We start from the raw sequence: 26,892 nt of genomic DNA, 5'->3' as shown, positions 1-26,892 counted from the left end.
GTAGAAATGACAGAACTTGCTGATGAATCAGAGGATGAACCAGAAGGAAAAAAGGAGAATGGCTCCCAGGTTTCTGATTTGAAGAACCAAGGGATAGCTGGTGGCAATGTTCCTGGGAAAGGCATGGGGTGGGAGAGGACAAGGAGACAGAAATTGACAGACCTGTTTGGGATATAAGTCAGACATCCAGGTGATGGGCAGCTGAGGCCAGGCTGGGGATGTATTTGCGAGCCAGTGGGTAGGGCTGATTTATTAAACCACAGACCTGGCTGGGATGACCTAGGGAGAGACAGTGAGAGAAGAGGTGAGGACTGAGGACTGAACCCTGAGGTGCCGAGCTGCAGCAAGACAGAGCAGGAGCAGCCAGGGGGGTGGAGGAGACCAGATGGGGTGAAGCTGGGAGTCAGGGAGCAGGAGAGGCTCAACAGGGTGAGCTGCTGCCGAGCCGCCAGGTAAGGTGGGAACAGGGAGGTCGTGCTGGGCTGGGCCATGTGCTCAGCTGAGCCAGACAAGAACCCTGTCGATGACAAGGTGGGGCCAGAAGCCAGATGGCCTGGGCAGGTGGTGAGCGGCGGTGAAGACAGAGCGTAGTCAGTCCTCTGGAGACCTTTGGCTGTGAAGGGATGCAGAGAGGACGTGTGGTTGCTCCAAAGGGGTGTAAGGTCAAGGGAGAGTACAATTTTTTCTTATTATGGAATATGTTAAACACACAATGCTTGGGAGAATAATACAATAAGCTGGTCATACACCCATCACCCAAATATAACGGTCATTAAGATTTAGACATGTTTAGTTCATCGAGCCCTCCTTTTTATTTTCATTTTCCTTTCTTGAAATATTTTGAATTGTGGTTAAAATATGCCTAATATAAAATTGACCATCTTAATTATTTTTAAATAGAGAGTTCAGGGATGTTAAGTACATTCGCAGGGATGTGCAACCATTTTCCAGAACAATTTTCATTTTGCAAAACTGAAACTTATACCCATTAAACAAGTCCCTCTCCCTCTAGCCCCAGGTAACCACTATTCCGTTTTCTGTCTCTATGACTCTGACTATCCAAGGTATCTCATATGAGTAGAATCATATAGTATTTGTCTTTTTGTGATTCTCATTTCATTCAGCATAATGTCCTCACTTTTCATCCAGGCCATGCCATAACATATGTTAGAATTTCCTTCCTTTTTGAGGCTAAATAATATTCTATTGTATATAAACCACATTTTGTTTATCAGTTCATCCCTTGATGTTCACTTTGGTTGCTCCACCTTTTTAAGAATAATGATGCTGTGAACATGGATATACAGATGTATCTTTAAGATCCTGATTTCAGTTTTTTAGATACATACCCTGAAGGGGAATTGCTGGATCACATGATAATTTAGTCTTTAATTTTGAGGAACCACCGTACTATTTTCCACAGCAGCTGTACAATTTTACATTCCCAGTGATGGTGTACCAGGGGTCCAGTTTATCTACATCCTCACCAATATTTCTTTTCTTTTTTTTTTTTTAAATAGTGGCCATTGCAATGAATGTGGGGTGGTATCTCCCTGTGGTTTTGATTTGTGTGCCCTGGTGATTAGTGATGTTGAACATCTTTTCACGTGTTTGTCAGCCATTTGTACATCTTCTTTAGAGAAATGTCTATTTAAGGTCTTTGCCCATTTAAAAATCAGGTTGTTTGTTTTGTGGCTGAGCTGTAGGGCTTCTTTGTATATTCTGGATACCAACCCCTTATCAGACATAGTATTCGCAAGTATTTTCTCCCATTCTGTAGGCTCTTTTGCTCAAGTATTTTAATGCAAATCTCAGAAATTATGTCATTTCATCAAAGGTGGGTATTTTTAAGGTCCTGGATGACATGAGGCAGTGCAGCCCAGGGCCAGCTCGGAACTGTGTGTGTGTGAATCTGTGTGAGGGTGTGTTGAGGACCTTGGGAACACGGTGTGTGAGTGACACTGAACGTGGGCCTCACCCTGAGTGAGGACCCAAGGGATAGTTTCACTGTGTGTGGCCCTGTGACACTCAGTGACGTGTGGCACTGTTGCTGCTGCTAAGTCACTTCAGTCGTGTCCGACTCTGTGTGACCCCATAGACCGGAGCCCACCAGGCTCCCCCATCCTTGGGATTCTCCAGGCAAGAACACTGGAGTGGGTTGCCATTTCCTTCTCCAATGCGTGAAAGTGAAAAGTGAAAGGGAAGTCGCTCAGTCATGTCCGACTCTTCGCGACCCCTTGGACCACAGCCTACCAGGCTCCTCTGTCCATGGGATTTTCCAGGCAAGAGTACTGGAGTGGGGTGCCATCGCCTCTTCCAGTGTGCACTGTGGACACCATGAAATGATTGTGTGTCACTGTGTGTGGGGGACATGCCATGTGATAGCAGCAGCGATCGTGTCCTCCCTGTTGTCACCCTGAGCCGATGAGTGTGACACACAGAGTGGATGCTGCATGGGATGAGAGGAGTCACGTGTGTGTTGTGAGTGACGGGGGGTGTGGATTGTGTGGGATCAGCCCCAGCCTTGGCTGCTGACCATCAGACAGAGGACAGACATCACAGAGTGGACGAGCAGGAGCACTCAGTGGGGACAGAAACGGTGTCTGGGCCCAAGTTTGAGCTGGTGTGAGGCCTCCTTCTTTCTCTGAGCTCCCCAGGAAGGCTTCCTGGAGGCAGGGTGGGAGCGCGGCACTGGGATGCTGCAGGTACCTGGTAAGAGCAAGGGCTATGGTGTCTGGCTCTGACATTTAGCAGGTCATTTTACCTCTTAAGCCTCAATTCTCTCAAGAACAAAATGGGGCTGGTGGGAGGATTACATGAAACGGTGCTTTTAAGTGAACACAGTGCCTGGCACGAAGTCAATGCTCAGTAGTCCCTTGGGGAGACCATCTCTTGCATCCCAGTGTCCAGGCACCTGGTGTGATGTGAGCACCAGTGGGTGTGCAGAGGGGCTGAAAGGAATGAATGATGTGTTTTATGTTCATAGCCCTCCACTTTCCCTCTCCCATCCCTTCTGTCCTCTGCTCAGCGTCGTCAGGACCTCCCCATCCCATGTTGCTCCCACACCCTCCTCTCCCTAGCTCCTGCCATCCTCACCCGCTGTCAGCCTCCAGCCCAGGCTCCTGCAGCCTCATTCAATTAGGCCGATGCAATTTGCTCAAGAAAAAATGCCATAATGTGGTTATCACACCAGTGGGGGATCTGGCCAGGGTTGTGGTGGTGGGGGGCGGCTGGTGGGTAGGAGACCCATACTCACAGCTGAGGGCTCAGATCTGGAAGGGCCTTTCTTTTGGATCTTCACCCACTCCCTTGGGCTCCATTTCGGAGCCCACAGAGTCCAGAGCTTAGATCTCCCCAGCTCCAGGTCCAGAGATCTTGAGACAGAAGCTTGCAATGACTAGGTTCATTGTGTCCATGGAGGGTCCCTGGTCCTCTCCATGTCTCAGTCTCCCCATCAGACAAGGAGAGTTGTCATTGGTGGGGGTGGAGGTGGGGGCAGGGGTGGTCTCTGATCCTCTGGCTGGTCTAGCTCATCTCTGCATCCCTGATCTGGTCAGTCCCCCTCATGGCTTCCGTTGGGCCTTCTCTTGGTCTTTGGAGAAGGCAGGGTAGAAGGTGGGTGAAGGGGAAAGCACCCCAGGGGGAGTTTGGTGGGAGTGGGAGTCCTCAGAGCCTTATCTCTGTCCAGAGCCAGAGATCCTCTAGTTCCAGGTTGCACACCTGGAGCGGGGACAGGAAGAAAGGGAGCTTCTGTTTCCTGGTTATCTGCAAGCCCACAGCTTCTAACCTCACAGGTTGAACTTTACTCACACAGGGTTCCAACAGTGCTGAAGCCCAGCTTACACTCGCCCCTGCCCCTTGCCAACGCTTGTCCCTCAGGCTGCATTTGCCCCGAGGGTTGGGATCATCTCTTTGTAACTTGCATGGAAGTGCCCTAGCCCCCCGGCTGGGAGCCACTTAGGCAGGACCGCACTATTCCTCTTGAGTCTTCTCAGCGGCTCTGGGAGAAGTCACCACTTTATAGATGAGAAAACTGAGCCCAAGGAGATGAAAAGCTTGTCCAGTGCCACACAGATGACGTGTGGCAGGGAAGACTTGGGAGCCCAGGTCTGCCAGAGGTGATGGAGGAGGTGATGGGGTGCACAGGGCAGGTGAATCAACCTGTGACTCAACCCCACAGGCACAGATGCCAACACTCAGCCATAAACTCATTCATTCGTTCAGAGACAAAACCAGCCGCCGATGCACTCAGGTTCCACAGACAATTACACACTTGCTGTGTACATCCAGGCCCACGTAGACATCACCAGCCCACATCACACCCACACAGGCCCCTGCATGCACAGATGGCTCACGCAGAGACATGGCCTCAGGGGTGTGCTCACACTCCCAGAGTCCCAGACTCACGTGCTTTCACACAGACATCCTCCTAATGACCCGAGGGACATATTCTGCTCTGGTCACATGATGGTCCATAGGGACATGCATTATGGACAGCTGAGGGACAGGCCACACATGTGCTCAGGTCACCAGCTGAGGAGGAGGAGCTCCTCATAAAGTGGGGGGAAAAGTCAGGTGGGATGAGTGTATCTGGAATTTTGCAGTCAGAAAAGTTAATGCAAAAGCAATTCTAGTGTTCATTTCCAAGACAAAATTGAGAAGGTCTGGAGGAGGGCATGGCAGCCCACTCCAGTATCTTGCGTGGAGAATATCATGGGCAGAGGAGCCTGGTGGCCACAGTCCATGGGGTCGCAAAGAGTCGGACACGACTGAGTGACTAACACACACACTGGTGAGGTTGGGGGACAGTCTCATCTTTTTAGGGTTTTGGGGCCTCTAAAGGACCTGCACAGATAGATTCTCACAGGCACAGCAATAGCATGAGATCTCCTGAGCTCACGTGTTTACCGGCCCTGAGCTGTGTGTGTGTGTGTGTGTGTGTGTGTGTGTGTGTGTGTATGTGTACACATGTGCTCAGTGGCTCCCGGATTCTTGGGATGTGAAGAGGGAAAGTAGGAGAAGTTCCAGAGACTCCGGATGTTTGTTCTGTGGCTTCCTGGGCCCTCCAAAGGCAAATACTTTTGGATGCCAGCCTGCCTGCCCGGGCGGGGTGGGTGGGGTGGTGGGTTGTGTGAGGAGTCTGCCTCTGGAGCCCCATGGATGGGGACCCTGCATAACGATGCTGCGTGACCGAGGCCCACGGCCAGCTTCCCGTGGACTCGGGGGCCCATCACCTCCCCTCTCTGGGCTCGGTTCCCCCATCTGAAAAATGGAGGCAGAGAGGAGGTGAGACTGGATGGGCCTTCCCCTCGAGACTGAAATCAAGAGACATTCCAGGCCCAGGGTCCAAAAGAGAAAACCAAAGCTGGTGGGGAGATGCTGGGGTCAGGGGAGGGTGTGGGACCCCAGAGCCTGCAATGTCTCCCCACCAACGACCTCTTCCCTGGAGAAGGGCAGTGCCTCGGAGCTTTGCTCAGGGAGTGCAAGGGGAGGGAGGCCCAGCCCTTGCCGATCTGCCAAGGGGAGAAGAAGAGGCAAGGTGGGGCTGAGACTCTCCTGAACCCTGAAGGGCTGGATGGCGACCAGAAGAGCACAGCACGGGTAGGGCACCAGCGCAGACCTGGGCTGAGCCCGGAAGGACAGGAGGGGAGAAGTGAGGAAATGGAAATGGAGGAGCCAGGGCCTGGAGGCGGGAGGATGGTGGGGTAGTCAGGGAGAAGGTTGGAGAGTTGGGAAGAGGCTGGAGTGTGGAGCCTGGACCCGGGCGTCAGTAGGAATAGCAGTGGCCTCGTCTGGGGTGCCTCACAAACAGTTCCAACAAGTCCCGGAGCTCAGAGCCTATTCTGGGGCCCCGGGAGCCATGGCAGGTGTGTATGTAGGGGGTGGCTCAGAAAGGCCCCTGCTCTGGGGAACAAAGTCGTTGGAAGCCCAGAGGCAGGGGAATGCCTGAGATGAACCCTGGCCAGAAGATTTCTCATTCCAACCCCCAATACTGTGGGACTATTTTTAGGAACAATGAGAATGCTCACACATTCCTGCAGGGGCAGAGGGAAGGAAGGGGGGCCAGGAGCCAGTGCAGAGGGGAAGGGTGTACCCCGCCCCTCCCTCCAGTTCGGGCTTCGTCCTCAGGGCCAGCGAGGTTTGAGGACCCTGGCCAGCCCTGCCTCCCTGGCCCAAGCCCCAAGGTCCCCTCCTGGCTCTTCTTTTGTTCCTCAGCTTCTGAATCGGTCCTTATCTCTGTCCCAGTCTCTTTCTCATACTCACCCTCCCTCCCAACCCCCAGTCCATGCGCCGGGAATTGGGGAACAGCTGAGATGGACCAGACCCTGAAGGCAGAGCCAAATACAGTCATGGGACCCAGCAGTGAGGCTGTGGGAGAGATGCATGCCAGAGAACAGACTGAGAGAGAGGGACAGACGTGGAGAATCCAGGAAGGCTGGGAGGGAAACAGAGCTCAGGTCAGAGCCGGGAAAGTCCCCTCTGTGGCCTGCTGTTGGCCATGCGCTGGAGGGGACTCCCTGCCTGGCCTGCCCCCTTCACCCCCAGCAGCCCCTCCCCAGGCCGGCCCTTCCTGCCTGCCCTCTGCAGGCCCACACTAACCCTGTGCCAGGCCAGTGCCATCCGTTATTGTTCCCACTGTGGGCACCATGTCTGGCACAGGGAGAGACCAGAGGCCCTGTCCCTAACTTGGAGGAAGACACCCAGCCCCTCCCCACATCTGAGAGGGTCTCAGTCCATCCAGCCAAGACAGAACCTGAGGGGCCTCTAAGACAACAGTGCTCAGCAGGGAGGGAGCCTGGTGTGTCCCGAAGGCCTCTGGCCAGAGCAAGGCTTCCTGACTCCAGGTACATGCATGCTTAGTCGCTCAGTCATGTCCAACTCTTTGTGACCTTATGGACCGTAGCCTGCTAGGCTCCTCTGTCGATGGGATTCTCCAGGAGAGAATATTGGAGTGGATTGCCGTGCCCCGCTCCAGGGGATCTTCCTGACCCAGGGATCAAACCCGTGTCTCTTAAGTCTCCTGCATTAGCAGGCAGGTTCTTTAACACTAGTGCCACTTGAGGAGTCTGACTCTGGGTGAGAACTGGGCAAGTCCTTTCCTGCTTCTCCTGGTCAAGCTGGGGACTAGGTTTCATAGGCCTGAGACCCTGTAGACTCTGGTCCTGTGCGAATTCTCAGGAGGGCTGAGAGGAGGACAAATGACCCACCCAGGAAGGCTGCCTGGAGGAGGTAAACTAACTCATGAAAGAAGGTGATAATGTTAGTGCTCCAGGGGAAGGGCCCCTTCCCTCCTGACATACCATCTATCCCCTGCCCTCTCTGCATAGAGAGGTGAACCTGAGGCAGAAGGACCCCCCAGTCTGCAGAGATGTCTTGGAAATGTTGCTAAAGTCCTCTGTACAAGGCACTCTCATCCCTTAGGCTTCTCTAAGACAGTAACTGTGCTAGACTTGGGAGACTTTGGAGGACTTAGCTGTCTTCCTGGCCCAGGGGTCTCCAGAAGTCATGGGGTCCACCCCTCTTGCTTGGTAATGGCATATACCCTTCACAGCCCAACAGCCCTGGGCACTTGGGAGTCTAGCTGATCATTTGATAGCTCAGTGAATACCTCTTGACACCCGTGACGGGGGTTGCATGATACTGGGGTCCCCAGGAGGAACAGGATACAACCTCTGTCCTCTAAGAGCCCCCGCTGTGATGGGGGAGCCAGGTGGACCGTAGTGGGAACTCTGCACGCCATGCCATCATGGGGAGCACGGGCTGTAAGAGCCCTGGGTGGGAGACTCAGACTGTCCTGAGCGAGGGAGCAAAGACAAAATGTTCCTGGAGGGAGGCCCAGAGAAGGGAGGCCAGTCGCTCATTTATGCAATCATTCATGGGTCCGATTGTTCCTTCGACCATCGTTTCCTGAGAGACATTAATTCGTCTCTGACGCTGATCCCAGCGGGTCACTTGGCTCCATCCTTCTCTCCTGCTTGGGCCACTGTGTCTGCCTCTGAGAGGCTCCTGGACTTGCTTTGTTCAGCTCCCAACCCACCCTGAAGGGAGGGGGTGAGGCTGAGAAGGGTTCAAAGACATTGAGGGTCATGGGACCCAGAGCTGAAGGCCAGCCGGGTTCACCCAGTCCTTTGTTGGGGCACAGACTCCCTGGCAGGGCCCTGTCCTTGCCTACATACCACTGGGGGCAGGCAGTGCACCTCCCTCGGTCCCAGACTTCTCTTTAGTGGTATGACTGACTCATGGCCAGCTTACACCCATCTCTCTGGGACTCCCAGGCCATGCCTCACCTTGCCCGCACGGGCCCTTGGCCAGGAGTCAAGAACAGTAGAGGCATCAGGTGTTGAGGATGGCAGTGATGAGCGGCTGCTGCTGGTGTGCTTGGGAGGAAGGCTGTGATGCTGAGGAGGATGTGAGCAGTGGGGCTGGAGGCTGCTGTTGGCTCTGCCATGAGCAGAGGGGCATGGGCGGCATGCTTGGGCATGAGCCTATCCTGAGCCCACCCCCACCCACACACAGGCCATCTTCTGCCTCCCCCACTTGTCTCTGGCCTCCCTCCCTCTGCCCACTCTGCTGTTCCCTCATCCCATCCTTTCCTCACCCCAGACCCTGTGCTAGGGGCCGAGGGGGCCAGAGAGTCAAGAACACGGAGATCTGACTGGTCATACGATTCCTACCTGGCTGAGATTGGCTTGGAATCGGTGAGGGGCTCGGGAGGGGCTGGTTGTGAATGTCGGAGGCAAGGAGCCCACAGGATGGGGCTGAGCTCATCAGGGAGGTGGGTGGATGTGGTGGGGGGTCTCCGGGACCGGGCTCAGGTGTATTCTACAGTGCACGTGTCTCCAGTGTGGCTCGGAGGCTGGAGACGCGGCCCTGTTGGAGTAACAACTGAAGCCAGAGTCTGCAAAGGGCGGGGGAGGGGCAGAGAAGGGGTTGGTGGGGAGAGAGGGGGACCCAGAGGGGAGAGGAAGGAGCAAGAGACGGCGGGAGAGGGCAGGCCCTTCCTTCAGGCCTGGGCCCCTGAGCTCTGGGGCCCTTCCACGCGCTGCTCTCTTGTCAGCCCCCTGCCCCACCTCACTCTCCTTCCAGGACCTCTGCCTCTCCCTGCCTGGGGACCTTCTCTGAGGAGTCCCCTCATATGTGGAAGTGGCATGGACTTGCCAGAAGATGGGCCATTCTCGCCTGAGCCAGGCCCCTCCCTTCTGATCCATAGTCTCCTCACCTATGAAACAGGATGGTCAAAACAAGCACCTCCCAGGGTTCATGGGAGGACTAGAGAGAGTGTGTGTTGCTGGGTCTCCAAGTGTGGTCCCTGGGCCAGTAGCGGGGAGTGTGTTGGAAATGCAGACTCTTAGCCTTATCCCAGACCTACTGCATCAGAAACTCTGGGGGTAGGGCCAGCAACCTGGATGCTAACAAGCCCTCCAGGAGTTCTGGTGCACAGGTTTGAGAACCACTGATGGATGCCCCTAGCACACAGTAGGTGCCTTTTCTTCCCTGAAGCCTGATTGCCCCACTCAAGTAGGACTCTGACATGTGAACTTGTCCAACTGAGGCCTGGGCCTCTCTCCTGCCATCTCCTCAGATCAGGTCTCCCAGGGATCACCAAGCCTCTTTCCTCTATTTTCTTGACTGCGGTCCAGCTCAGCTTTGTTGAGGGGAGGTCTGGGGCTGCAAGATCTTAGCACTCCTGGGCAGCTCTCCTCTGTGTGTTTAAGGTGCCAGATCCATTCGATGCATCTCCTTGGGTGCACAGCAGGTCTGGGTGGGCAGGAGGGGAGAGAGGAGGAAGAGCTGCCCCTCCTGCTTCCTGGCTATCTCCTGACTCTATGGGGTGAGCCACGCTGCAAGGGCTATGAGAGTCACAGAGTAAGTTCCAGGTGCTCAGGCTTGGCTGGGGTCTGAGGCCCAGTCCCCAGGGGCTTCTCTGGCCTAAGCCCCCAGGAAGTCTCCTTTGGGGGAGCTCTGCCAGTCATGCTGGTGGAGCAGATGGGCTTGCAAGTGCCAGGCACACGCTGAGTGCAGAGACAGATGGGCGCCTTTGTCCCTGAAGGCCCTGTTCTCTGGGAAGAGGAGAATATGTGTGTGATGCCCACCAGAACAGGAGGCAGGAAGCGGAAGAATAGATGGCATCTGCCCGGGCACCTCTGGTTTCTCCCATCATGGCCACCTTGCTGGGTACCCTCATTCTGGGGGTGCCAATCTTGGGTCAGACCTTTTCACTACAAGTTCTCAAGATGACCCCCTGGGGAGTTAGGGAAGGAGTGGGCAGGAGAGACAGGAGTTGGGCGCAGGGAGCAGGAGTGTACAAAAGGGAGAGGGCGGAAGCCATCTGAGAGGAGAGAGGATTGGAGGTGGGAAAAGACACTGTGAGATGCGAGAGCACACGCTGACAGACATGGACAGAGGGAGGCATGGCAAGAGGGAGAGGCCCACTCAGAGAGATCGGGGAGACAGAGCCTGAGAGAGACAGGTCCAGAGGGAAGGAAAGAGGAATAGAGTGAGAGGGGCTCCAAGGTTCTCGAAAGTCCCCATTTTAGAGGAAGGGACACGAAAGCCCAGAGAAAGAGGAGGTTCCCCAACCCCAGGCCACCCAGGGGACCTAGCTCAGGCAGAGGTGGATAAATCAGCATGTATGGCCAGTCGCAGTAACACAGCTTGCCTTAGGAGGTACCTTGCCATTGGGTTTGATGTTATTGCCTTCTTGTAGGTCACTCTGGGGGCACAAGGAGGCTTCCCTCCAGAGAGCAAGGGGTGGGCTCTAGGTTCCCAGCAGTAGGGAAAGCAATAGGATGGTTGATGGAGGTCACGAGAGATAATGAGACTCACAGAGACAAGACAGGAGAGCATGTGACACTGACCTTGACCTTCAAGAAGGCCATCAGTGCCTCTGCTGGTGGCTCCAGAAAGGATAAGATCAAGGTCTCTGGCTTCATACAATCCATTAATGAGTCAGAAGTCATTTTATCCAGACTCTCTCCCTACCCAAATGAGCGCAGAAAGGCTGATCCAGTCCCACTTCTGGTTCCAGAGGAGACCTCGCTCCAAACAGGCCCCATTGTTTTGGTACCTGGGGTACTTTCTAGAGTGTGTGGGGAGTGGCACCATCTACAGTGTTGAGTGGACCTACCTCCAACCATGGGACTACAGGTAGGAAGCTGGGGAAAGTATGAAGGCTCCATCCACCCATCCATCCATCCTTCTACCCATCTATCCATCCACTCATCCATTCATCTATCCATTCACATGTCCATTCAGTTCTGTTCAGTTCAGTCGCTCAGTCATGTCCAACTCTTTGCAACCCCATAGACTGCAGCATGCCAGCTTCCCTGTCCATCACCAACTCCCAGAGTTTACTCAAACTTATGTCCATTGAGTCGGTGATGCCATCCAACCATCTCATCCTCTATCATCCCCTTCTCCTCCTGCCTTCAATCTTTCCCAGGATCAGGATCTTTTCCAATGAGTCAGTTATTCACATCAGGTGGCCAAAGTATGGGAGTATCAACTTCAGCATCAGTCCTTCCAATGAATATTCAGGACTGATTTCCTTTACGACTGACTGGTTGGATCTCCTTGCAGTCCAAGGGACTCTCAAGAGTCTTCTCCGACACCACAGTTCAAAAGCATCAATTCTTCGGCACTCAGCTTTCTTTATAGTCCAACTCTCACATCCATATATGACTACTGGAGAAACCATAGCTTTGACTAGATGGACCTTTGTTGGCAAAGTAATGTCTCTGCTTTTTAATATGCTGTCTAGGTTGGTCATAGCTTTTCTTCCAAGGAGCAAGCGTCTTTTAATTTCATGGCTGCAGTCGCCATCGGCAGTGATTTTGGAGCCCAAGAAAATAAATTCTGTCACTGTTTCCATTGTTTCTCCATCTATTTGCCATGGAGTGATGGGACCAGATGCCATGATCTTAGTTTTTTGAATGTTGAGCTTTAAGCCAACTTTTTCACTCTCCTCTTTCACTTTCATCAAGAGGCTCTTTAGTTCCTCTTCACTTTCTGCCATAAGGGTGGTGTCATCTGCAATCTGAGGTTATTGATATATCTCCCAGCAATTTTGATTCCAGTTTGTGCTTCATCCAGCCCAGCATTTCTCATGATGTACTCTGCATAGAAGTTAAACAAGCAGGGTGACAATATGCAACTTTGACATATCCATTCACCCATTCTCATTGAATTAAAACACAAAATGGTAGAACTATGTGTTGTTAGCTGGAAGGACCCATTTTTACTCGTGAGGAAACAAACTCAGAAGAGGAAAGGGCCTACTAAGGCTGCACAGAGTTTCCACAGTCAATCTGGGACACACTGGAAACAGCTGCTCTTCGCTATACACCACAGATTCTCCTCTGGAGTCTGGGAAAGTGCTGGTTGTCATGCTGATAGTTACCCTGATGTTTGTTCACAAACGCTGCAAGGGCAGGAAAAGTGACCTCTTTCACCCCGCCCTGAGCTTGGCTGTGTGTGTTTGAGTGTGTTTATTTGTGCACATGTGTACATGCTTAAGTGTATGTTTGCGTGTGCATTGTATATTGCATGCATGTGAGCTCAGTCGTGTCCAACTCTGTTTGACCCCGTGAAATGAATAAAGCCTGCCAGGCTCCTCTGTCCGTGAAATTCTCCAGGCAAGAGTGTTGGAGTGGGTGGCCATTTCTATAGGGCCGCATCCTTATCCAGGTGTGTGAGTTTGTGCACGGGCGTGTGCACGGCAATATGTGCACGTGTGACACAGGCAGATGTGCATGAGAGCAGGTGTGGCCCTGCCTGTACTCTTCTCTCCTCCTCTATCTAAGGTTTCTGGGGTTTAAAACCCTTTGACTTGAGCCTCAGCCATTGACTCTTCTCCCTTCACTGGGGCAGCCACTCTGACCTCTGAGCCTCATCTCATGGTCTGTGGAATGTGAACTATTTCCTCCCTGAGTTGATGCCGGAGGTGAAATTGCTTTGGGTTCTTGGCAAGATTCAAGGAGAAGGCAGCATGAGAGCAAATCTTGAAGGCCAAGTGTTAAGGGGCACTTCCCAGCTGTGTTTCCTACACTCAACACCCGCCATCTTGGGGCAGGCAGGCAGGGCAGGGCCAGGAGGTGGGTGGACAGAGGCTATCAGGCAGAGGCCCCCCAGGGCTTCATCGCCGTGCTTCCATCCCACCCACTGGGCCCCCTCCCTGCTGCTCCAACTGTCTTTAAGTTTCCTTCCCAATTCCCCTCTTGCGCCATTATCTTGCCCTTAGCCTGAGGAGTCACAGAAAACTGACCAATCCAAGCAAAGGCCAGACAGGCTTCCACCAATCTCAGTAAAGGACAGGTCAGGGCATTCCCCAATCCGAGTAAAGGGCAGGTCGAGGAGCCACCAATCAGAACAAAGGACAGACTATTCTCTCTAAGGCCCCTGGAGAAGGAGCTGGGGGTCAGTCCAGAGGAGGAACAAGACAGAGGCTGGAGATCCAGAGAGGTGGGTTCTGGACCTGCTTCTGTCCTGACTGGCTGGCTGACCACAGATGGGACATTGCTTTTTTTTTTGAGCCTCAGTTTCCTCATCTGTCAAATGGGGAGACTTAGCTGTCCTAAGCCTGTGGGTTTGAGACATGTCTCCCTGGACATCAGAGCTCACTCTGTCACCTTGGCCCCTCTTCTCCAACTTCCACACTACACACACAAACTCCATTAGAGGGCAGGGACCCCCACTTAGCTTATCCTTTCCCACTGCCTCCAGGCAGGAACAGACGGACCTAAACCAGCACTACCTTCTGGGGCCAAGCCCTTGGAACCACTGTCTGAGGAGCCTGGGTTGGCAGACTTTATTTCAGGATTATCTGGGACATTAGCTCTTCCTCGCCTCTTTGGTCTGCAGAATTGACCTAGAAAGGCCACAGTGGCCAACATGTTGCTGAGCCCTGGACCTGTGAATCCATTAGGAAGTATCTGCACCTGTGTGAACCTATATGTGTACCTGGAGGGTGTCTGAAGGCAAGCTGGGATGTTTCTGTGAGAATATGAGGGTCTATGACTGGGTAGCCAGGTATGTGTGGTGCTGAAAGTGTGTGAGCTGTGATGAGGAGTGCCTCAGGATCAAAGGACAGTTCCTGGTGTCCTAGGAGGGAGACACATCTTCGTGACTGAAATGTGTCTTCACTTGAGCAGTGGAAGGGATCAAAGGGAGGTTGGGGGTTGGAGAAAACAATGCCTTTTGAAGAGAAAGCCCACCACTGCTCCCTCAACCTGGAACACAGGACTGGGTGGGAATGGGAGTCAGGGTAGGGAAGGAAACTGAAGCCGAGAAGATGCAAGGTGAAATCTGGAGCCAAAGCCCAGACCATAGGCTTCATCTGGACCTCAGTGCAGGACTCCCCTCTGTAATCTTTCTGAAGAATGGGCATCTAGCCAATTTTTGCATACCCCCAAGTATGGGGAGCTCAGTTTCTCACCTCTCTTCTAGTGGCCTCTGCTTATGTAGCAAGGTTCTACCTGGAAGAAGATCTTTCACCCCCCTGGGCCAAGGTCAGCCTCCTGTGAAATCCTATGAGTCTCCAGGCTGTCTCTGGGACCACTGTTCTGCTGCAGGCAAGGCATCTCCAGGTTCTCCATGCAGGACAGGGTTTCTTATTCTCTCTTTACATATGTGGTCTCCTCCGAATGAGTCTCTTCTTGTCCTTACCTGGGACATAGTGCACTGGGTATGATCTAATCAGCCCACAGACATGGAGGAATTCTCATCTTCCCTAGTTAGGGTAACAAATCTTTATAATATGCCCTGCAATCTCATCATTTTAATATATTACCAGCCACATTTATGGTGTGGGCTCATACTGAGCTTATGGCCCAATAAAAGCCTCAAGCTCATGTCACTTTTACAGGAATGGGGGCCACGCCATGTGTCTTCCATCCTACAATTAATCACTTGGCTCTATGAACACAGACTGATCCTTCCACAAGGAAGACATCAGAAAAAACTTGCAGGGGCTAGCGAGGAGGGCCTGGCTGAGTGGATGGTATGAGTCACAGTCGTGCTTTGGCCCTGGATCCTCTGTTCTGTTACCTTTCTCTTTGATCCCCATGGTTTGGGCCAAGTTAATAGAGCGAGAAGCAGGGACCTTTCTTGTCTTGGTTCCGGCTCTCCAAGGACGAGGCCTGTTCCTGGGACAGGAAGGCTGTGAGGCAGTCAAGGCTGGTTTCTCCTTCCCCTTCTGTCTCACCAGGGGCTGGCCTCACTGTGTTTCTTGACTCTTGTGGGATCCTGTACCCCGTGGACTCGCTACTCCCAGCACCTCACTAGGCTAAAAAATGAGACTGTGCGAGACCACCCCACTCCTCGAGAAACTGAGTGGGACCCAGATTCAGCAAATGTTTCGCTGAGCACTTATGTATGTGGGCACCCAGTTTCATCACCATATCAGCCTGTAAGGGGTGATAGCCTTAGGTGCCCCCAGTTTACGGATAGAAGACTGAGGCTCAGTGACTTGACCAAGATTCATACTGCTTATAAATAGTGGAGCTAGAATTCAAATTTGGAACTTTTTGTTTACTTGTTTTGTTTTATATTAATGCAGAAGCTTGTACTTTCCCTGCTATGCCTGAGTTGTCCTTGGCTGAAGGACAAGAGACCTAGGGTCTAGATGAGACTTGACCTCTTGACTTACTGTGAGTTCTTTGCTAACTCCCTGACCCTTCTCTAAGCCTCAGACCCCTCATTGTAAGATGAAGGGACTTGGACATTTTAAGGCCTTAAGACTGGTTGGGGAAATAAAAATAGATTGGTTGGGGGGAAAAAGAAAACTGGATTCTGAGTTCCTAAGATCCTGGGACTCAAGTGTCTGCTAGCCTTAGGTCCCAGTTTAAGCTGAGAATTTGTATTCCCCGCCCCCTGGGGAGGGGCGCTGTCCTGGCCTGCCTGGCAAAGGCCCTCACTGCCCTTTCCTCTCTTCCAGGATGCTTTGCTGAGCCTGGGCTCCGTCATCGATATGGCAGGCTTGCAGCAGGCTGTCAAGGAGGCCCTGTCAGCCGTGCTTCCCAAAGTGGTACGTGCCTTGCCCCATACTTTCCTGCCCCTTAAGCCTTTGCTCCGCTCCTCTTAACCTACAGGGTTGAGAAGGAAAGAAGAAGCAGGGTCTCTGCCCAGAGGACTCTCATGGAGAAGTGAAGGGTTTGGGTGAGTGTTTAAGAGGGCTTCCTGGAGGAGGAGGACTAAAACTAAGCCCCAGTGAATGAACTGATAAAGGAATTCTGGAATGTCTGGGACAGAAGGGGCATTAGAGTGTAATTGGAAAGATCATGTCGCAGATTATGGAATGGATTCACTTAGGATAATAACCTAATGGGTTCACTAGGTAGGACCTAGTGAGTCACATGAGGTTTGGAATATGTGTAGCAGGAAGGATTGAGAGTAGACATGCAGAAGAACTTCCTTGGTACCAGCTGTGTGCTGGAATGGGGCTCGGCCTTGATGAATAGAGATGTGCTGAGTTCAGGTGTCCTGTCTAGAGTCAGGAGCCTGGATAAGATGTCCTCTAGAAGCCTCTAGTAGCCTTTAAGCTTCTCTCTGACCCATCCCAACACCATAGATGAGGTTGCACACCGGGAACAGGTGGAGGGTGGCTGCTTGGGCCCCTGGTCACTGGGTCAGCATGGTTTCCTGGGCCTGGAGCGCCTGGATGAGGAGACTGTACTCCCCTTCAGTTGCCCCAGGCCACTCCTCAACTCAGCTCCAGTGGTCACTGTGCATCCCTTATGCAGCAGGATGGATGAACTGGCTCTCAAGACGCAAAGCAGCAGTGTATCAGCTGTGCCAGATAGCAGGGAGCAGGGGACCGTCAGTCTGGGGAGGGGGCTCTGACACCCAAAGAGGCAGGGGAGACTTACCAGAAGAGGAGATGCCTAGACTGAGTCCCCATAGCCTGGGGTGTTCCCTCTTCTACCCTGGACACCAGCCACCAGCAGAGCCCACTGTGTCTGAATCTGCTGGATGAATGATCCACCCAAGGCCCAGAGAGGGAGGACACTTCCCCCAAGGTCACACAGCATGACAGGAACAAATGGGGCTTGGCACCCAAGCATCCCCATTCGCTTTCCTCAGCTCTGTCTTTTCAAAACCTCCTGGAAGTTCAGAGCCCAGGAGGAAGACTAATGAGTGAGCTTTATTGAGCGTGAAATTGGTAGGAAGTGGGTGGTGTGTTGGCTCCCAAAATAAATCCTCCCGGAGATGGGATTGAGGCAACATCTGGCCTGGGGTGGAGAAACATCTGGAAAAGAAGAGGTGGGGAGGTTGGCAGGTCAGCATCCACGAGGCTGCTCTGGGAGTGGGGAGGAGGAGGGTCTTCACAGGCAGGATGCTGGTGATGCCAGCATAGATGCGCTTGTACTGGATTAATTGTATCCTCCAAGTGGGGACCAGGAAGCCAGCTCTGGTCCAGGTGACTAGATCCCTGGGACAGTGGGAAATGTCTGTCTTGGTCCACCCCACAGACCTGCATGAGCTAGGGAAGCCCTGACTTTGGGGAGGGAGCCCTGTCTTGACTGCATGGAGGAGCTCAGCTCTCCACAGAGGAGTGGGGAGATGGCAGGTCTGCTCCGCCCCTAGGGAGGGGTGCGGAGACGCCAGGGAGGGGAGCTGCTGGCACCTGGCTCCCTCATCAGCACCCATTGTGGCAGGCAGCCGCAAATGCAGATGGGACTGATGTGTCTGAAATGATTCCTCCTTCTCTCCAGTAAACTCAGCTAATTTTAACCCAGAGGGCTGCGAGTGAGGGGGTGGAGGCAGATGGACACCCGGAAGTGAAGTGAGGATCTGCCTGCCTGCCTGCTCCCCACTCTCGGACTGCCCACCCCTCTCTTTGCCAGGGCAGGACTCTGGGGGCTAGATAGCTTCTTAACCTCTTTGGGGGATCAAATCCTACAGGCCCCTCCCAGGCCGCGTAAAGGGTTGGTTGACAGGAAGAGGCTGAATGTAGATGAGGCATGAGGGCCCCCTTCCCAGCGATTTCTTCATCCCCGAACTCCCCTACTAGACCCTCCCCCAGGGGGCCAAGGGGGCCCGGGTCTTCCTGTGTCTGCCCCGCTCACTCTCCTCAGGCCCTGGCATTTCTGGCCCATGCTGCTTCTGAGCTTGGCTCAGGTTCTCTGGAGGCGGGACTGGGGCATCTCCTGGGGGTTGGGAGAAGGTGGGGGCTGGCTGGGGACAGCCGAGGGCAAGAGTGTCTGACTCTTGTGGGTTGTGGACTCTCACAGCTGTGAAAGCCAATGGCTTCTGAGAAGGACTCCACGCTTACTTACTTTAACATGGAGCTTCAGTGTCACCTCCTCCAGAAGCCCTCCCTGATACAGTCAGCAGAGAGGAGAGCCCTCCATTCTCCCACTGAGAAAACAACGCCTCTCAGGATACTGAGCTGGGCACGTGGGTACCCCCTCGATGGGGTGTAGGCTCTGCTGAGCACCCGGGTCTCCCTCATTACATGCTACTCCAGCAATGGACATGCTCTGCAGAGAGGTTGGCTGTGGGTCTCTAAGAGTGGCCAGTCCTGCTTGGAGGGAATGTGGATTTTCTCTTGTGGGTCAGTGAGGGCAACTGCTTCTGCCAAGACATGGTCTGCAACTGAAACCAAGACTGCTCTGGTAGGGAGTTCCTGACAGTCCAGTGGTTGGGGCTCTGTGCTTTCACTGCCGAGGGTGTGGGTTCAATCTCTGGTCAGGGAACAAAAAATCCTGCACGCTGAATGGCATGCCCCCCACCCCTCAAAAAGGATGGCTCTGGGTCCTTGGCGGGGAGGATTGACAAGCTGCAGACTTGATATACTTCAAACAGAGCTTTGATCTTACTCCAGGGAATGGTCATTCCAAAATACAAATCAGCTCCGGTCTCACAGGGCTCACCAGCTCCTCCCTCCCCAGTAGCAGTCCCTCTCCTCAACAAAACCCTCCCCAAGCTCCCTCCCCACTCAGCACCGCTGATCCCAAACCCACCTCCTGTGCCCCCTCCCTGGCCCCACCACTGTCGGTTCCATCAGTGCTTTGGACTCTGTATACCTACCTACCTATTATTAATACTTGGCCCAGAAGCCATTCTCACCCACTCCCTTGTGTTGTTCAGTTGCTCACTCGTGTCCAACTCTTTTGCGACCCCATGCACTGCAGCACACCAGGATTCCCTGTCCTCTACCGTCTCCATCTCCAACCCACTCCCTGAATATGTCCAATTCCCGTGTCAGTTACAACTTTAAAGTCACTCCCTCCAAGAAGTCCTCCTGGCTTGGCTCACAGTGTGTGATTTCTTGGCTGTGTATCTGAGGTAGGAGGGAAGATTCCAGGTTGTTCGGAGCCTCTTCTGCAGTATGGCCCCGAGTGGACGCTCAGTTATTTGTTGAGGCTGCAGTCTCTGCAGGGAAATATCTCAGGGTTGTGGGGTATTGGCAGGTTGTGGTCTGTTCCTTCAGCCCATCAGACTCTCCCCAGGAGAGAGTGAAGTGCTGAGATCCTACCCTGGCTGCACTTAGAATCACCTGGGGAGTAATGATGGACAAACAGATGCCCACGGCCTTGGCACCCAGACCTGTGTCAGACTGGAAGTGGGTGGTGGGAGGGCCTTTCCTCTGGATCTCATGAGTGCCTTCTGTTCTAGGAGACGGTCTACACCTACCTGCTGGACAGGGAATCCCGGCTGGTGTGTGAGGAGCCCCCCCACGAGCTGCCCCAGGAGGGGAAAGTGCGGTGAGCTGCTCTCCACCCCGTTGCCCTCTCACATGATCAAGGGAGACCACAAGGTCTGGTCTCACCCTCCCCATCTGACCTGGACCTCAGCCTCCCTGCCAGCTGGGGTCCCCTGGCCAGCTCACCGACTGCAGCATAGAGGGGAGAAGCACTGTCTTCTGTTGTGTTGTGTTAGGGGAGTGGATGACACAGGGACAGTGCCAGCTGCTAGATTTGCTCCTGGAGAGCTATTCGAAACCACTGCAGCCTCCTTAGCCTGAGTCTCAAAAGGTCAGGGCTACAGCTTGTCAGCGAGAACCCCAGCAGGCTACGAGAACTGCCTGCAGGTTCTCACAGAGTCATAGAACTCGGAGTCACAGAGTGCAGGACCTCGTGGTGTCAACTCTGAGGACGGGGAGATCACAGACCACGTCCCACTGTGCGTTCTGGAGCCCAGCTGCTTGGGTTCAAACCCCAGCTCCAGTTTACTATCCAGGGCAAGGGACTCAGCCTCTCTGTGCCCCGGTTTTCTTGCTTGTAAACTGGCGATAATAATAGTACTCATCTCGTAGTACTATTATGGGAGGATTCTAGGGAGGATTAAATGGTTAACACATGTAATGCCCTTAAAACTGTATCCATAATGAGTGCTAAATGTCTGTTTTTGTTTTCATTATGGTAGAACACTGGAATCACTGACTTCAGGAACACGGGCTCAGTGCCCTCTGGTCCCTTGGCACCTCTGAGCCTATTGAATTCAGCCTCCCTGTTTTCCACATGAGCAGACGTCGTGAGACGTGTCCAATGCCGCATACTTGGTGTGAGGCACAGCCAGGTCTGGGACACGGTATCCTAGCTCCTGGCTGTCCAGGGAAAAGAGAAGGGAAATGGAGCTTGTCTGATGAGAAAGTGTGGATGGGCAGGAACTCTGGTCCAGAGGAGGCCAGGCCAAGGAGGATATGAGCACTGCCTTCTGGGTGGTGCAGAGGCATCATGGGCCCAGGGAGCACAGGGTCGGGAGCTAGGAGGGCTGAGAGGACACCTGTGGGGGGTGTCACCAGGAGGCAGTGCTCCTCTCCAACAGGTCAAGCAGTCAGGGATGTGGCTTTTTCAGGTAGCAGCTGAGGTTGGCAAGACACCTGTCACAGAGGCCATGGAAAGAACTGCTTTTGGGGGATGCCAGAGGTGCTAATACTGGGGGTGCTGGTGGTCCTGAGACGCCCCCAGCCCTGGCACATGGAACCATGGCTTCTTTGATGCAGTTCTATCCTCTGGCACTTCCCCATGGAAGAGGATGGTGCCTCTCCAATAGGTCTGAGGCTTCCCACCTCCTTTTCTCCCATTTGATTTTCCCACAAGGTGGGCAGGTAGGTGACACTGTCCCCTTTAGCATCGTTTGACAACCTCTCCTCTTGAGGACTGTGTGAACTAAGGCAGCCATGCTCGTCTCTGGCTTCTAGTGTCCCATCTGTAAGATGGCAGGATAGGCCTGGGAGGTCTTCAGAATCTTAAGGGAAAAAATGCTATAATGTCCCCTCTTCTCCTCTGAGCCCTACCCCTAATCCTCAAGAACTTTATTTAATATGAGCCTATCCGATCCAGTAAGTTTCCTCGAGGCAGCCTGGGAAGGCTCTCCTGAGAGAGGGATGCAGGATCAGAGACTCAGACGGCAAGAGGGGAGCATCTTTCAGGGTCTGCACTGCTCCTTCTGAGCCTGCGTGAGCTGGAGTGGGGGTGGCGGGGCTGCAGTCCAGGCATCTTTGAGGGGCTCAGATCCTCTGCAGCATCAGAAGGCCGAGGAGACAAGGCCAGTGAGGCTGGTGGGGCGTCCCAACAGCAAGTATGGGGGTGAAGGTTCAGGCCAGTCCTCTCTTTTGCAGTCTGTGCTCTGCCCACTCAGCCACTCACTGTGTGTCTGGTGAGCCCACCTCCTCGGCTTGGACTGAGAGACAGAGGTTTGTGGAAGAGGCAAGGGCACTTGAATGGGCAGACAGGCCTGGATTCTAGCCCTGACCCATCCCTGCCCCACTGGGGCCCCTTCCAAACCTGTTTTCTCATCTACAGAATGAAGATAACAGTGGGCCCTGCCTATGGGCTTAATGAGATCATAGATGCCAGGGCTTAGCCTAGGGCCAGCATACAGTAGGAGTTTAATGATTGCTGATTGCCCCCCACCCCCACGTCCCAACTCATTTACTCATTGGGTGACCTTGAGAAAATTACTTCCCTTCCAGGGCCCTTCCAAAGGTGCCCTCTGTGGCTCTCTGAAGGGCCCTCTGGTGCACCATCAGGAGACCAGGCACCAGCCCCAGCCCAAGGTGGAGCCTGAGTGCTGAGCATGCCCAGTGGAGGGGGTGCTCCTCCAGGAAACCATGGAGGGCCGGCAGGGCTGGCAAACAGCAGCAGGTGTGAAGTGAAGGCGGATCATAAAGACAGATAAGGGCCCGGGGTGGTGTGGGGAGGCAGGGTGGAGATGGGCCAGAGGGGAGTGAGGCGGCCCCACCAGCTGCCCAGCCCTTCCCGTGATGCCCCGCACCCCTCCGCGCGCTCACAGATGCCGTTTCATCCCCTCGTGTGTCCTGGGTTCCCTGCCTCCTTGCGCTTGCTGTGCGGTCTCCTCCCCCCGCGAAGTCCTTCCATGTACCTTCTCCACCCTGACCAGCCCATTGCCCTTCTCTGCCAGGGCCCAGCCCGAGGGCCACTAGGAAGCCTACTCCATAGATCCCCAGCACTAAGGAGGATTCAGTTTTCCAAAAAAGATGTCTGGGCCTTGGCAGCCTCCCTAGGGGATGGGTCTGTCCCCGAGAAGAACCCTGGGCTGGGAGCCAGGACAGCATGGCTGCCGTCACAGGCTCTTGCTGTCTCCCCGGGCCTCAGTCCATGCTTCTGGGTGCTGCTAAGCTGGGGCACTGTGACGTCTGAGGGCTGCCGCTCGGAATCCTGAGGCTGCAAGTGGGGGTGCGCTTCAGGGCTGGGGAGGGAGAATCCTGGAGGGCTGCCTGGGTGAGAGGCTTCCTGGAAGCCTTCTCCTCTCTCCTCCGTGCCCCGCCTCAATCTCAATCAGCCTATTTCAGTCCTCTTCTCATTGTGTCTCCTGCCATCTTAAAGCCTCTGATTACTCCCTGCTGAGTACAGTGAAAGCCTTTCTGACTAAAGCGGAGACACCGCCCACCCCAGTCCCAGCTGGCTGTCTCCCTCTGCCACCGTCTGGGGGGGGTGGGGCCCAGGGGCCGAACCTTGAGAGAAATTTCTTCCTCAGAGTTGACCGGGTCCCCACTCACTGCAGAATCCATCTGTCCCTCTGATTGATCTCAAGGGACACAGAGAACAGTCTGTTCCCATCTCCCTGGAGTCTCACTTTCTGTGGGAGGGAGAGGGAGATGGAAAGGAGGGTTGGGGTCTTGGCCTGAATCATAATTTGTCTCCAAGAGGGATGAAAGATGAGAGTGAAGATGAGGTGGGGGGCTCCGTCAGGGGAGGGGGGCCTGACCTAAGAAGGGGCTCAGAGGAGTGGAAGAGGGCCTGGTGCTCTTTCCAGGCCATTGACCCCACCAACAGAGAGCCTTTTCCTCTACCCTCCGCTAAGCAAATAGTTGTTAAAGGGAAGGAACCGTCATAAAATCCACGCCCGTTCCTCTCCTGACTCTGTGTCCATCTGTCTTTATCTTCACTGGGGCAGCCCATGACCACCCCAGCACCAGGGCTGAGTCATTAGCCTTCAATCTGGACAGCTGGCCCCGGGGCTGTGACATTCCCTCCCCTCCAACATCATCCTGGTTGGAGGGGGCAGTCAGGAGGGGAGAGGAGGCAGGGCGGGGGCGCTGAGTTGAGGGGACGTCATGGGGGATGGGGGGCTTCCCCGGTGGCTCAGCGGTAAAGAATCCGCCTGCTGCAGTGCAGGAGCTGCAGTAGACACGGGTTGGATCCCTGGGTCAGAAATATCCCCTGGAGGAGGGCACAGCAACCCACCCTAGTATTCTTGCCTGGAGAATCCCATGGACAGAGGAGGCTGGCTGGCTATAGTCCATAGGGTCTCAGAGAGTTGGACATGACTGAGTGACTTAGCAGGCACACAGGCAGGCAGACAAGAGGGGGGATGTGAGCAGTAGATGAAGCCCAAGCCCTGACTGGGCGGAGGAGACACAGCCTTGGAGTCCCCTACCCACTTCCAACATCTTTGAAACCTCTAAGGGGTCAGCAGTTCTGGGAAGGGTGAGGCAGCAGAAAAGGGCTCATAGCAGGGTGGGTTGAGGTGAGCATGGCCTTGCACAGCCCTGCCCAGGGCTCTGGGATGTGGCCAGCCAGGAGAGGGTGGGTTACAGAGCAAAGTTCCGAGGTGTGGGGGGCACTCCTGAGGGTGGAAGATCCTTGGAAGGCCCAGTGCCTGATGGAAGATCTGGACCCAGTCAAGGCTGACCTGCCCCAGCCCAGCCTCCCTTTTGCTGTTCCAGGGACCTCTGAGACTACAGGCCCTCAGTGAAACCCAGTTTCTGTGTCTCAGATTCTCCCTTTCTAGTGAGAGTTTTACTCAGCAGCCAGCATGATCGGCCTGAAATTGAACCTGACCTTCACCTTGTTCTGTTCAAGTCCCTGGGCTCCCACTGTGCTCAGGATCAAGCCTAGTTCCTCAGGGTTTTGCCCTCTGCAGCCGCCACGCTGGTGGACCATCCAGCAGACACACATTCTTTCTTTCCTCTGAGCCTTTGCCATGCAGTTCCCTCCACCTGCACTTCCTTTCCTGTCTGCCTTGATAATGTCTGTGTGTCCTTTAAGACTCAACTCAGGCCTGTCCTCCTCCAGGAAGCCTTCTCCTTCTCTCATCCCACTTCCGTCCTGCACCCAGGTCAGCGGGAGCCTGCTTTTCCTTCCTTCGTCAGGGCTCCCATCTCTGCACTCAGGCATGAGTCTGTACTTCATTTGCTGGATGACACCATGACTCCTCTTCTTCTCTCGGTCCTCGGTACCAAACCTGAGCCAGAGGGACTCTGTGGAATAAACAAATACTCTGTGGGATGGCTTTAAGCAGAATGTCCCCACAGTTAGGACAGCTGCCCTGACTCTGGTGGGGGCTGGATTTAAGGGACCCGACAGGAGGCAGGAAGCGAGGAGAGAGGCTGCTGCGGGTCTAGGCAAGAGGTGTCTGTCTGAGCTGGGCAGTGGCTTGGGAATGGAGAGCAGGGGAGAGCTGTGGAGATGCAGGGGCAGTGACTCACCCATTGGATGGGGAGGTGAGAAGAGGGAGACACCCAGGACAGTTTGAGGATAAGCTGCAGGGGACCCGGTGGATGATTGTGCTATTTCCAGGGAAGCGGTGGAGAGAATAAGTTCTGATCAGGACTGGGGGAGTGTCTGACTATTTCAGGGACACCCGGGGAAGGCCTTCAGCCGGACTTTGAGTCCTGGAGCTTAAGAGATTGGGGGCTGGAGAGTCATGAGACCATGAGCACAGAAGGGGAGTCTTGTACAGAAGAGAAGAAAAGCTCAGGGCAATTCCTTCATCAGGGTCCTTGCTTGAGGGCAGAGAGGGGAGGTAGAAGGAGAGAAGCCAGGGCAGCCCACAGTCTGGGGGTTGGGAAGAGAGGAGTCAGGGGTCAGTGAGATGAAGCTGCAGCACTTACTGACCAGCAGTGCAGGGACCAGCGCCACCTGGTGGCTGACCGATAACCAGCTTATCTGAGGCCAAGTGATTGGGTGGGGTCCGCTACAAGGGGTCTGGCTGAGGGTCAACAAGGCCAGTTCCTGTCTCCACGAAGCCGCAGCCTTTATCACCTTAGTCACTCGGAAACATGGCTGCCATTGCCTCCTGCCACCCTAGATCCCTGTTCCTTCCTGGGGTGACTGGCACAATTGGACAGCTCAAAACTGGAATCCGGCCCTCCAGAAACCTAAAGGTCCAGGTGTGAGGGCTGGAAGGTGGGAGACACCAGTGGTCATCGTAGAATGTGAACCAAGGAACCAGGAACGAATGGGTTGGATCCAGAATGTTGCATAACCCTGATTGAGGCATTCAGCCTCTTTGGTCCTTAATTTCTCCAGCTGCTGTGACCTGGTCTGGGGACTTGCAGACTGCCCCTCTCGTTTCCTCCCCTGACCTTTGCTGGGCTCCCATGAGTGACCCCACTTGCACACACCAGAGTCCCAGCCCTGCATGCGCCTCTTCTCTCCAGGCCAGGCAGTTCCTACAAACACAATTAAGCGGAGGCAGCATGAGGGATGAAGAACCCAGGACAATTAATCACCAGGGAGTGACATTTGGTGAAAACTCAGGAGCTTTATTAAGCAGGAAGAGCCAGAGGCTGGGTTGGGGGCAGGGATGTGTGGTGAAGGCAGAGAGAAGCTCGTTCTTCCTACCCCAGGCTCCCCTGTCTCAGTTCCCACCCCTGCCCCCATCACACCGGGCCTCCTAGACATTCACATGAGTCCCCATTGGAGCCTCAGTCCTCTCTGGTCTTTAGGACGACTCAAGCGTACTGGTTAGCAGTATGGGCCCTGGTGCCAAATGCCTGGGTTCAATCCAGGCTCTACCTCTTGCTAGCTGTGGGACTTTGGACAAGTTACTTAACCTCTCAGCACACTAGTTTCTCCACATGAAAAATGGAAAAGATAATAGTATTTAATCTATGGGATCATTGGGAATTCATCTATGTAAGTTGACTGGACTTCGTGGGCACATCAGTTCAGTTCAGTTCAGTTGCTCTGTTGAGTCCAACTCTTTGCAACCCCATGGAGTGCAGCATGCCAGGCCTCCCTGTCCATCACCAACTCCCAGAGTTTACTCAAACTTGTGTCCATTTAGTCGGTGATGTCATCCAACCATCTCATCCTCTGTCGTCCCCTTCTCTTCCCATCTTCAATCTTTCCTAGCATCAGAGTCTTTTCCAATGAGTCATTTCTTTGCATCAGGTGGCCTAAGGATTGGAGTTTCAGCTTTAGCATCAGTCCTTCCAATGAACATTCAGGACTGATTTCCTTTAGGATTGGTTTGTTGGATCTCCTTTCAGTCCAAGGGACTCTCAAGAGTCTTCTCCAATACCACAGTTCAAAACCATCAATTCTTCGGCCCTCAGCTTTCTTTATAGTCCAACTCTCACATCCATACATGACTACTGGAAAACCATAGCTTTGACTAGACAGACCTTTGTTGGCAAAGTAATGTCTCTTCTTTTTAATATGCACATAAGTAAGTAAAGTAAGTGAAGTTGCTCAG

The 26,892-nt window shown here is 53.9% G+C and overlaps 1 protein-coding gene across 2 annotated transcripts in view; it reads left to right on the top strand.

Annotated features, from left to right (window-relative positions):
• The window catches only part of PDE2A (phosphodiesterase 2A), a 67,354-nt gene that overhangs the window by 17,505 nt on the left and 22,957 nt on the right, over positions 1-26,892 (top strand). For both annotated transcript variants that reach the window (XM_052652286.1, XM_052652287.1), the window contains 2 exons: positions 15,935-16,024; positions 19,618-19,706. In XM_052652286.1, the coding sequence (XP_052508246.1) occupies positions 15,935-16,024; positions 19,618-19,706 (179 nt within the window). The remainder of the gene's footprint in view (positions 1-15,934; positions 16,025-19,617; positions 19,707-26,892) is intronic.

This window comes from Budorcas taxicolor, chromosome 15 (assembly GCF_023091745.1).
Source record: "Budorcas taxicolor isolate Tak-1 chromosome 15, Takin1.1, whole genome shotgun sequence".
Classification (NCBI taxonomy): Eukaryota; Metazoa; Chordata; class Mammalia; order Artiodactyla; family Bovidae; genus Budorcas; species Budorcas taxicolor.
The sequence above is the reverse complement of the archived record's forward strand: the minus strand, read 5'-3'. Positions and strand labels throughout refer to the sequence as shown.